A 13,016-nucleotide genomic window follows, 5' to 3' on the forward strand; every position below is an offset into this window, starting at 1 on the left:
TTTATAGTTTTCTTTCTGCACGTAGGATCATTTCATATACAGAGATAATTATACTTGTTTCTTTCCAATTTGGATACCTTTTATTTAATTCTTTTCACTGGGATTTGTATTACTATGTTGAGTAGAAGTGAGAAAGTGGGCATCCTTACCTTGTTCCTAATCTTAGAGTAACAGTTTTCAGCTTTTAACTGTTGAGTGTGAGGTTAGCTGTGGACTTTTACTATATGGCCTTTAATATATTGAGGTAAATTCTTCCTATTCCTAGTTTATTGAGCATTTTTATCATGAAAGGGTGTTGGATTTTGTCAATGCTTTTGCTGCTTCAATTGATATGTTCATGTGATTTTAATTATTCATCCTGTTAATGTGATGTTTCACAATTACTGATTTTCATATGGTGAGCTATCCTTATGTCCCAGGGATAAATACCATTTGGTCATGGTGTAAAGCCCTTTTCACATGCTTTTGAATTCAGCTTACTTGTTTTTTGTTGAGGATTTTTGCATCTTTAGTCATCTGGTATATTGTCCTGTGGTTTTCTTGTAAAGTCTTTTTTTTTTCTTTTGCTATGAGGGTAATGCTGGCTTCATAAAACTACTTTGGAAGTGTTCCCTCCTATTCAATATTTTGGAAGAGTTTGAGAAGGATTGGCTTTAATTCTTCTTTAAATGTTTGATAGAATTCACCCAGGAAGCTATCTGGTTCTGATGCTTTCTTCGTGGGATGTTTTTTTATTACTGATTTAATCGCATTACTAGTTATAAATCTGTTCAGATTATCTATTTCCACATAATTTAGTCTTAGTGTAGATTGTGTGTTTCTAGGAATTCATTATTATTTTCCAGATTAACCACTTTGTTGGTACAGAATTGTTCATAGTAGCCTTTTATCCTTTTTATTCCTGTGGCACTAATTTTAATGTGTCCTCTTTCATTTCTGATTTTATTTGTCTTCTCTTTTTTATTCTTAGTCAATTCAAAGGTAGTCAAGTTTGTTGATCTTTTAAAAAATAGCTTTTAATTTAGTTGATTTTTAAAAATTATTTTTGTAATCTGTGTTCTGATTATTTCTGCTGTAATCTTTATTATTTTTCTTCCTGCTAACTTTGGGCTTGGTTCTTTCTCTAGTTTCTTAAGGTGTAAAGGTAAGTTCTTTATTTGAAGTTTTTCTTCCTTTTTTAATGTAGGTATTTATTACTATAAACCTCTTTAGTACTTCTCTTGCTGCATCCCATAAATTTTGTTAATGTTATGATTTCATTTTTGTTTGTCTCACGGTATTTTCTGATTTCTCTTTTAATTTATTTGACCCACTAGTTGATCGAGAGTGGGTTGTCAAGGAACATGTATAAAGAAAACATGGACAAAGCCAAAGTGGGGTAGGATCGAGGGTGAGAGGTAGGGATGGCTGTGGTGGGAGGAGTGGGGGGTAGGAAATGGAAACAACTATACTTGAACAGAAATAAAAAAATTAATAGTATTTTTAAAATTTTCACATATTGTGAATTTTCTAGCTTTCCTTCTTCTATTGGAAGCAAGGTTTTATAATCTTCTGATATTATAGTGTTACTATTTTCTCCCTTCGATTCTCTCAGCATTTGCTTTATATATTTCAGTGTTCTGATGTTGGCTGCATATATATTTGTAGTTGTCATATCTTCCTGGTGAATTGACCCTTTTGTCATTATATAATGTCCTTCCTTGTCTCTTGTGAAAGTTTTGACTTAAAATCTATTTAGTCTGATACCCGTGCTCTCTTTTGGTTACCATGTGCATGGATTTTTATTTTCTATTCTTCATTTTCAGCCTATGTGTGGCCTTAAATCTAAAATGAGTTTCATGTAGACAGCATACATCGGATCTTATTTTTTATTCATTTGGCTACTGTATGTCTTTGGGAGTTTAATCCATTTACATGTAAAGTGATTATTGATAGGGAAGGACTTAATATTGCCATTTATTAGTTTTCTGTCTTGTAACTCTTTTATTCCTCTTTTTCTTAGTGCCTACTTTTGTATTTCATTGATTTTTTTTTTTGTAGTGATATGCTTTTTTCTCCCTCATTTTCTTTTCTGTGTCTTCTATAGGTATTTTCTTTATGGTTACAATCAACCTTACTTAAAATTATAACACATTACTTAGAGTTATAATAATCTATTTTAAGGCAATAAGAGGTTAAGTCCAATCACATTAAAGAGCTCTATTTTATTTTTTTTGAAGGTTATTTTTTCTTTGGATGTTCTCTGGTTTTCCTGCTTGCTTTCATTTCTGTTTTTTGTTTTGTTTTGTTTTGTTCTCTTTCACATTAGAGACTTTCCTCAGATGCCTGAGAATCATGCTTGTATTTATGAGTAGGGAACAAAATCAAATTGGAAGCTTTGAGTACATGAGTGGTCCTTGTTGACTTTGAGCTACACTTTAAAGTTATCTGGCTGGTCCATTTGTTGGCAAAATCCCCCATTCAAAATTAGAATTTTTAGATCTTTCCTCTTGGGGCTAATTCGATTCTTCAGGGAAGACACTTATAAAGTCTGGTTTGGGAGGGTACTACCAGCACTGTAGAAGCCAAAAGGGGGAAACTGTCTGGGGTATCCTCAGCATTCAGTATATATTATTTATCTTCATTTTCTTGCTTTCAGAAACAGTATTTACACCTTCAACTGTGTCTATCATTTTTTATATTCAGAGAATGAACCTGCAGTATTCACCAGGATTGGGAGTGGCCTTTTACCTAATAGTATATTGTAGGGGAGGATATTTTAAGGTCTAGTTGGTTTTTAAATAACTTTCAACCTACCACCTTGTCTTAACCCCATCCCCTAACATCTATTTCCAGAGATGCCTAAAGCTATCAATTTCTTAACTATTTTAGAATTCTTAGGTATAGATTGGATTGGTTCCTGGCTTTCCCCATTGCTGGTTGAAGATTCAGCTTTCTTGAGTATACTTATCCAATATTTCCCAGTTTCCAGAATACTGTAGATATTGCTTCTTTTCCTTGTTCTTCCTGACCTTGTAGGTTTGTTTAAAAAAAATCCTCCAGTTTTTGAGAGTTTTCTGGAGGGAGTGAAAGTAAATGCATGTGTTCCATCCACCATCTTGATCTGAAACTAATGAATTATAACCACAGTGAAGTAGTTGCCTTTCCTCCCTCATGTGATATTTATGTTGATCTTCTGTTTATATTAGGTGTTATACCTGAAGAACCTTAGCTCTCGGGTGACTGAAAGAGATCTTGTCTCATTGTTTGCTCGGTACCAGGAGAAAAAAGGACCTCCAGTTCAATTCAGGATGATGACTGGACGAATGAGGGGACAAGCTTTTATCACCTTTCCCAGTAAGTAGCTTTATCTGGATAATTACTCAGTTGTAGCATCAGCATTAAAGACTACTTATGCCTTCTCTAATTTAGATACTGTCCTTTGATTTCTCTGTAACACATGAAAAGCGTGTACTTAAACAAGCACGTGGGAATAGGGGAAGAGAAGTAAGCAAAATATGAATTCATTGTTCCTCTATCCTCACTTCTATGCTTCCTCTCCACTATTGACTGTGTGTGCATGACCACCTTACTCCATTGTCCTCAAGTTTCCTCAATCTTGGCACTTCCTTCTAACTTTATGAAAATTTACTTTATCTTTAAAAATTTTAGTTTACCTTTGCTCACAATAGTATTTGTAGTCCAAGTTATAATTATATTATTAGTATATTGATATCCTGATCAGAACACTTATACTTGCTTAATTTCCTATTCCTTTAAGACTAAGAGACTGCAAGCTAATAAGTTCACTAGTAATTAGTAACTAGTGGATGATGATATATTCTTATAACAACTATTGTTTGCATCTTAATACATTATTTGAGTATCCTAATCCAAAGAGAACAATAATATGGGAATTTTGGTTTCTCTGACAGACCATGCTATCTTTTTTTTTTCTTTTTTTGCTGGAGGTGGGGTATGAGCTGTACTTTTCATTATTCCTAAACTATCATCACTTATAAACAGCCTAGTAATCTATGTGCACAGGCAAGTGATTTACACTTGAACAGTTCCAAGTCTCCACTCTTTTCATGCAATCTTATACCATCTTTGCTATCTTATTGAAGGTTTGTGGATTATCTACACTAGTATTTTTTAGCCTTCTTAAGTGTGAGGATCCTTTTTAACTTAAAAATATCTTCCATGAACCCCACCTAATATAATCCTTTAATTGAAAAAAATATATATAATAAAAAGGCTTTATAAACAGTACTTTCAAATGGATAGCTGTTTTACTAATCATAATAGCAGCTATACACATTTGAAAATTTGTATTACATATATAAATTTGACATAAATTGCTTCAGCCTAAAAAATATTGCTTGTGTACTTTTGATTTCACAAACTCCAGGCAATAATTCCGCTCCTTCCTGATTTCCTGCATAAAGGCTCTAAGACTCATAAGTTGAATACTTCTGCTGTACACTGTGTACTCTCACATCTCAAGTTTTCACATGCTTACAGGGATTAATTATTACACTCATTTATCTCAGTGAAGGCTTCCACAATTACTCTCCTATTAAAAAAAGGAACAAAATGTCCCTAATACCATACTAACCTCTTTTATTTGTGTTGCCCATTCTGAAAATGAGTTTATTCTCACAATACCTATAATCTGTTATCTAAGGTAGAGGCTTGTGTATTAGTAGTTATAGCTTAGCCTTCTTTAGCACACTATCTATATTCTTGTTTCTTTACCTATATCTTTAAATTAGGAGGCACTCTCGAACACCTGTTTTAAGATTTTCTTGTCATTATTCATAGCCATTAGTTTAATCTTGCTGAGTTATACAAATTTGAGATTATGGAAAAGATAATAAAATCAAATAGTTATATGGCATTATACCCTACATTTAGCTCCAAGGCAAAAACAAATAAACAAACAAACAAACAAACACATAAACTAAGCTTGTAATGGAATTGAATCATTAAACCCTGTGTAAATTGATTTTTTTCTCTTTTTTTTTAGATAAGGAGAAGGCATGGCAAGCATTTCATCTAGTAAATGGATATAAACTACATGGGAAAATATTGGTAATAGAATTTGGAAAGAACAAAAAGGAACAGTCAAATCTCCAGGCTGTGTCTCTCATATCATCTACTACAGAAAGCACTACAGAAATTAGTGGTAGCTAGAAGATATATACATTGTGATCCCAGGAGGTATTTCTCGCATCAGAATCTCTGATCTAGGATTTCAATATAGATAGCAGTTTGTTTGGAATTGAAGTAGAGAAAAATCTAATTAAGATAATCCCTTTAGCTTTTAGAAAGAATTGGTAGAAAGCATTTTTATAATCAAAGATTCTATAGGACAGACAAGATGCTGAGTCTGAAGTGTATGGTATAAAGAGTATCATTTTTTTGAGATAAATTATAAAGGATTATTTCCAAGGATTTAACAAAATATTTATAGTTTATCTGTGGTTTTAAAGACTTGTCCCTTGAGATAATATTGTTTCTAAGATTGTCTCCTATATACAAAACTAAAAACCTAAATGTTGAAATATTTATTTATTAGAACCCATTTGTCCCTAATTGTATTTATGTAGTAAATAAATCACCATGGCCCCAGGTCTAAACATCAATAAATGCTGTTAAATGAGAACTATCAGCAATAACAGTAGTTTCATAAGTCAGTACACATATTTAATGAATACTTCCCATTAAGTTATCAATGGTTTCAAAAAGCCATATATTTTTCTAATGAAAGCATCTAGATGTAAATATTGATGTTCTCCTCATCAGTTATAGCTAGCTACCACTGAGTAATCATTGAATTCAAAGCAATAACAATCAGATAAGCATCCAGTATATGTTAGGTATTAGGTATATGCATTTAAGAGGAACATACTAGCAAAAAATACTAAAGGGAAGATGGGAGGAAAGAGTCCTCTAGAAGAGAGGCAGCCAATCCCAAATACCCCAGTTGTTGATTTATAGTTGCTGAAGAATAGAAAGACAATAGGGTATAGAGAAGGTAGTACAAACTTTGGACTCAAACCTTTGTTTGAATTTCACAGCCATACTTATCATTCCATGACCATGGCAAGTCACTTAACCTGAACCTCAGTTTTCTCATCTATAAATTGAGGAAAATAATACTACTTACCTTGTTGGGTAGTGAGAATTCAATGAGATGGTATTATCCAGATTAAAGAGCAGGAAAAAAAAAGAAGAAAAAACTGAACAGAGTATAGGACCATTAACCCTGTGGAAGTCACAGTAAAATAATTACAGCATATGTCTCATGTATCGCAGAGATATATTCATTATTAATATATGATAAAATGTGAAAAAAATTAAAAACAAACATTTGCATTTATTATGTTTATATAATAAAATACATAATTTTTAATTTATTTTCAGTCACAATTTAGAAATTAAAGAAATATAAAAACATAAAGAATAATTTTTCTTTTTCAAATAATGGATACATGGATATTGCTAAAAATATAACCCAAAAAAGTCTATAACATTAATTAATCAGAATCTTCATAGTTGGCTTTGCCAAACATTTGTAACAGTCATTGCAAACAATATTGTTATGCTCAAGGCATACATAATTTTTCACAACACTGGCAAAAATATTTTGATAAGCGCCTCGCTTTGGATGCATAGCACCTAACACACCTTCAAAACATGTTACAACCCAACTGATGGCTTAAAGGTTATGGTTTAACATTAGTCACGTACAAACATGCAGCTAGTCATGACCTTGAACCTATGCACCCAGTATATGTAACAATATTTAAGAGAAGAGTTTGTATCTCTCAGATCAGCCACGACCTCCTCAGGGTTAAGGACTCCAACATACTTGTAACTGGAGTACCAGAAAAAAGACAAGAGAAAGAAAGCAGAAAAAATTCTAATAAATAATGGCTGTAAACATCCAAAATTTGATGAGAAACATTATCTACTCATCCAAGAATTTCAGTGAACCCCAAGAACAGTAGACAAGAAGAAATCCACAGACACATTATAATAAAGGTGCTAAAACAAAGATAGTTTGGAAACAACATCAAAAAAATGAACCATTATTCTCAATGGAACCCCAATAAGATTAATAACTGACTTCTCATCAGAAGTAATGGAGATGGCAGTGGGATGACATATTCAAAGTGCTCAAGGAAAAAAAAAACTCAATATAGAATCCTGCATCCAATAAAAGTAATTTTAAAAAATGAAGATTAAATAAAGACATCCCCACATAATCAAAAACTGGAAGAATAGGTTGCTGGCACACGTAATTTACAGGAAATATTAAAGGAAATTCTTCAGGTGGAAAGTAAGTGACCTCAGACAGTAACTTGAATCTATACACATAAAAATATAGCATGGGTAAAGTTAATTGTGTAATTATAAAATTTCATCTAGATGCATTTTCCTTTATTTTAATTGATTTAAAAATCAATTTTATAAAACAGTATGTATATAGTTGCCCTTTGGGGCCTGTAACATATGAAACTGTTGCCAGTAACAGGACAAAGGATGTGGGTGGAAGCAAAACTTAAAGAACTAACTACAGGTGGTAACTCAAATCTGCTGAAATAAATGAAGAAAACATAAAATGGGAAATAAAGTTATTAAAAAGCTATAAATATATACTTTTCTCTCACCTTCTTTAAAAGACAAAATTATGTTCAATTATTACAATGTATTGTTGGATTTATAACAGAAATATCTATAACAGTATCATAAAGAAGTAGAAAAATGAATAGGTTTATATAAGAATAAGGTTTTAATATCTCATTGGGATTATGATATATTTGAAGCCAATTTGGTTAAGATGTGCATGGTAAACCCTTAGAGCAACAACTAAGAAATAACTGAAAATAGTGAAAATATTATTAAACAGATTTAAGTGTCCCAATAGAAAAATATCAGTGTAAAACCATACAAAAAGAGGAATGGAGAAACAAAAACAAGAAAAATTTGAGACATACAGAAAACAAACAGCCCTGGCTGGTGTGGCTCAGTAGATTGAGTGCTGGCCTGCAAACTAAAGGGTTGCTGGTTCAGTTCCCAACCAGGGCATATGCCTGGGTTGTGGGCCAGGTCCCCAGTAGGGGGCTTACATAGGTGACCACACGTTGGTGTTTCTTTCCCTCTCTTTCTCCCTCCCTCCCCCTCTGGTCTGAAAATAAATAAATACAATTAAAAAAATAAAAACAGTAAATTGGCAGTCCTAAATACACCTACGTAAATAACAATAAATATGCATGGATTAAACAATGCAATCAAAAGGCAGAGATTCACCCCAGAGATTGTGGGGGGAAATAGGATTTACCTCTGTGCTATTTATCAGAGTCATACTTTAAAGATGCAAACAGATTAAAGGTAAAAAGGTAGAAAAAATATTAGGCAAGTGGCAGCTATAGGAAAGCTGGAGTGGCCATACTAATAATATCAGACAAAATGATTTTAAAACAAAGACTGTTACTAGAGATAGTGACATATTGCAATGATAAAAGATTCAATACATCAGAAAGATAAAAAAAATTGTAAATATATATGCTCTTAACAACAAAGCACCAAAATACATGAATCATGAATAAAGGGGGAAATATTCAAGTCTGCAAGTATTCAATCATGAATACAAAATACATGAACTGAATAAAGGGGGAAATATTCAAGTCTACAATAAGAGTTGGGGAATTTAATATTGTATTTTCAATAACCGGATAACTAGACAGAAAACAATAATGAATTAAAGGACTTGAAAAATGCTATAAGTCATGTAGACCTTAAAGAGATCTATAGAGCACTCCACACAACAAGAGCAGAATACACATTCTTCTCTACTGTACATGAAATATCTTCAGGATATACCATAACACAAACCTGAAATTTAAGTGAACTGAAATCATTCAAACTGTTCTCTGATTACATGGAGTAAAACTAGAAATCAATAACAGAAAGTTGTAAAACTCACAAATGTGAATTAAATACACTTTTAAATGACCAATTAGTTAAAGGAGATATCATAAGGGAAATAAGGAAATCTCTTTAGGTGAATGAAAATGAAGACAACATACCAAGACTTATGGGATGCTCCTAAAGCAATACTTAGAAAATTATAAGTACAAATGCCCATGTTGTTAAAAAGACCACATATTGGTAACCTCACTTTATACCTTAAGATACTGGAAAAAGGGCAAACTAAACCTAGAGCACACAGAAGAAAGGAAAAAAAATTAATAAATGATGTGGAGATTGCAAAACAGCAATGTCAATGAAACCAAAATTGGGACTATAAAAATCTCAACAAAAGTGATAGACCTTTTGCTAGATTGACCAGGAAAAAATGGAAACCCAAATTACTAGACTCAGAAATGAAGAAGGGATGTTACTACCAACGTTATAGAAATAAAAAGAATTTGAAGGAACACTATAGATTATAGATAATTGTATGCCAAGAAATGTACACAAACTACTGAAACCAATGAAAAAATCTGAAAAGACCTGTAACAAGATGTTAATTAGTAATTTTTTAAAATACCCACAAAGAAAAGCCAAGGCTCAAATGGCATCTCACATGAATTCTAGTAAACATTAAAGAATTAGTACACTCCTCACAAACTCTTCCAAAAAGTAAGAGGAGGGAACACTTCTGATAGATGCTACAATGTGTAGAAAATATGATAGATGAAATAACAGTCACAAAAGACTATATATTATATGATTCCATTCATATGAAGTATTTAGAATTGGCCAATACAGAGAAAGTAGAGTAGTGATTGCTTAGGACTAAGGGTGATACCTGAAGAGTATGAGATTTCTTTAGAAGTTGAGGAAAATGTTCTAAAATTGATTGTGGTCATGATTGTACAACTCTGATTTTCTACAATCAACTTTAAATGAGTAAATTTTATGGTGTGTGAATTATATCTCAAAGTCATAAAAAGTTGAATACAACCCAAATGTCCATCAGTAGCAGAATGGATGAATAAATAATGGAATATCCATTTAGTGCACAGCCATTAAAATAATAGGACATATGTATGAATACATTCTGAACTGTTTGGTGTCCAGGATTTTATATTAAGTTAAAAAGCAAGTAATATGTACAGTTGTTCCTTAAACAACATGGGTTTCAACTATGCAGGTCCATTTATACATGGATTTTTTTTTCAATAAATACCTGTAATATTTTGATCTGTGGTTGGTACTCCATGGAAACAGGGCTGACTATGTATTGATCTATACTGTTTTATATACAGGACTTGAACAGCCACGGATTTTATTTTATTTTATTGAGCATCTATGGATTTTAGTATTTGCAGGGGGTGCTGGAGCCGTTCATGGATATCAAGGGGCAGCTAAGGTTTTGGTGTTTGAAAAGTTATATGTAGATTTCCAAACGTGGGATGTCGGTGCCCCTAACTCCCTCATTGTTCAAAGGTCAACTGTGTAATATCAATACATTTTTTGTAAACAAAAACATTTCTGTATATATATAGTATATGTATATATTTCTAAATATAGGAAAAATCTAGGTAATATACATACCAAATTGTAAACATTTTAGAGTTGGGATCGAATGGGCAGAAATTTTTAAAGTCGCATAGTTTGATGTTTTTTCTATTCTTTGTTCATTCAGCATTTTCTTTAAAAAAGTTTTTTTTTAAAATACTCTGCCAGTGACGACTCCCAGACCATGTATAAGGCCTGCTCTGAGGATATCACCTAACTATACTCAGGACAAACTCATTCTTTTGATATACTGCTCACTTGGGATTAAGTCTCCAATTTTGAATATAGTTTAAGGGACAAGAAGTTATCCCGTTATAACTTCTTGCACATGTTACCCAGGGGCATACTTCTAACCTAGACTTCTCAGAAGAAATTTCTTCCTGTGGAGTGGAAAACTTTACCTCTGCCCTTTTCTAGACCTACAACCACCAATAATAGAGGAAAATTAAAATGAATGATGACCTTCAACTGGTGCATAGATAAACTGTAGTATATTCATTGAATTCTACTCAGCAATAAAAACTATGATGAACAATGACACATGCAACAACTTGACTAAATCTGAAATGCATTTTGGTAAGAGAAGGCAAGCTCAAAATGCTGCTTCCAGTTTGATTCAACATACGTGATATTTTGAAAAAGAAAACTCGGAATAGAACAAATCAGTGGGTTTCGGGTTAAAAATGCCATACTGATGACAAAATGGTAGCACAGGAATTTGCTTTAATAACAATTTTCTGTATTTTGATTATACTTGCCTGAGTGTATGCATTTGTCAAAACTTCTGTAATTGTACAATAAAAATGATTAATTTTACTGTATGTGAATTTTCAAATAAATGTAATTTTTAATGGAGGAAAGAAAGTTTCTCAAAATCGTTTCTATAAAGTAGTTTCTATTCTTTGGTCTTTTGATTTTTGTTGAAGACTTAAAGCCACTTGGCTATCCTTCCTTATTTTCTGCCCCATAGGTCAGCAGAAATTGTCAGTTAAAGTCATCCTATATACACATACAAATTCCTACCATTAAAAGTATCAACAGAAGCAGGAAAATAATTTGGTACACGTGAGATTATTTTCTTAACATAAAAGGTATACAATTTTCTTAATATATTAAAGTCAATACAATTAAAAATAGATAAATGAATATTTATAGAAACTGAAATGTAAATGACTGATAAGCTAAGAAAAAATGCTCAGAGTAGTAATATACAGTAGGACATGAGCACTCTTAAAAGTCACAAAAATAGTAAAAGAGTTTCCATATATCCTTCACCCAATTTCCCCTAGTGTTAGCATCCTACATAACAGTACAATTATCAAAACAGGAAAATAATATTGATAATGCAGTGGTAATTATTTTACAGAAGTCATTTGATTTTCCACTTGTCCCACCAATGTCCTTTTATGATCCAAAACTAGGGTTCTTTAATTATTTTTTTTAACTACAGTTTACATTCAATATTTGTATTTGTTTCAAGTATACAGCATAGCAGTTAGATATGATCAGATCATATCTTATAAGACCTTATAAGATATCTTATAAGGCCTTATCAGATCATATCTTATTTGACCTTATAAGATCAAATTCGGGATCCCACATTGCATTTTGATATCATGTGTTCTTATTCCATTCCTATCTGTGACAGTTCTCACTCTTTGTCTGTAATGACCTTGACAATTTTGAAGAGTACTTGTCTGTTATTTTATATAATGTCCAAAATTGGGATTAGTCTGATGTTTTTCTGTAATTAGATTGAGGTTATGCATTTTTGGTAAGAATACCACAGAAGTGATGTCCTTTTTAGTGTATTATATCAGAAGGTACTTGCTTATATGTCTTAATACTGGTGATGTTAACCTTGGTTAAGGTTGTATCTGCTATACCTCTTCACTATAGAAAGATACATTGGGACCATTCAAATATTCTGTTTCTTATCATACGTTTCCCCACCAATTTTAGCATTCATTAATGGTTCTTGATTCTGACAGTTACTACTGTGGTGTTTACCTAGTGGTAATTTTCTATTTCTTTCATGTCTCCTATGTTAACTGGAATTCTGTAAGGAAGATGTCCCACCTACCCATTTATTTACTCATTTACTTATATCCGCATGGACTAATATATGTTTATTCTATGACTTATAACTTAATTTCATCATTATTCTGTTGCTTAAATGGTTCCACCTTTGACCTTTAGGAGATTCTGTGTAATTTTGATGTTTTTATTTTTGTCTACTTCCTTATTTTCTGGCACCACAAGGTCTTTCAGAATCATCTTGAATTTTCTCTACTCCAATGCTAGAATCAACCGTTCTATGTGCAGCACTCATTCTTTTTATTGGAAAACAATTGTATTTAGAAACCAAGATCTGGGCACTAGTTGTTATCTTTTTATAACGTCAGAATGTCATATATAAAGGTTGATAATACCAAGTGTTTCCAAGGGTATGGGAAATAGACACATTGGTTGGGATTATAAATACAGATAACCTTTTGGGA

The 13,016-nt window shown here is 32.2% G+C and overlaps 1 protein-coding gene across 3 annotated transcripts in view; it reads left to right on the top strand.

The window, feature by feature from the left end:
- RBM41 (RNA binding motif protein 41) overlaps positions 1-7,976 on the top strand; it is a 79,402-nt gene extending 71,426 nt beyond the window's left edge. For all 3 annotated transcript variants that reach the window (XM_045817519.1, XM_045817518.1, XM_045817520.1), the window contains 2 exons: positions 3,189-3,336; positions 5,009-7,976. In XM_045817519.1, the coding sequence (XP_045673475.1) occupies positions 3,189-3,336; positions 5,009-5,175 (315 nt within the window). In that variant the 3' untranslated portion in view covers positions 5,176-7,976. The remainder of the gene's footprint in view (positions 1-3,188; positions 3,337-5,008) is intronic.
- The last annotated feature ends 5,040 nt before the right edge of the window (positions 7,977-13,016 follow it).

Source organism: Phyllostomus hastatus, unplaced genomic scaffold (genome assembly GCF_019186645.2).
Source record: "Phyllostomus hastatus isolate PE091 unplaced genomic scaffold, TTU_PhHast_1.1 phas_scaffold_28, whole genome shotgun sequence".
In the NCBI taxonomy this organism is placed as follows: domain Eukaryota; kingdom Metazoa; phylum Chordata; class Mammalia; order Chiroptera; family Phyllostomidae; genus Phyllostomus; species Phyllostomus hastatus.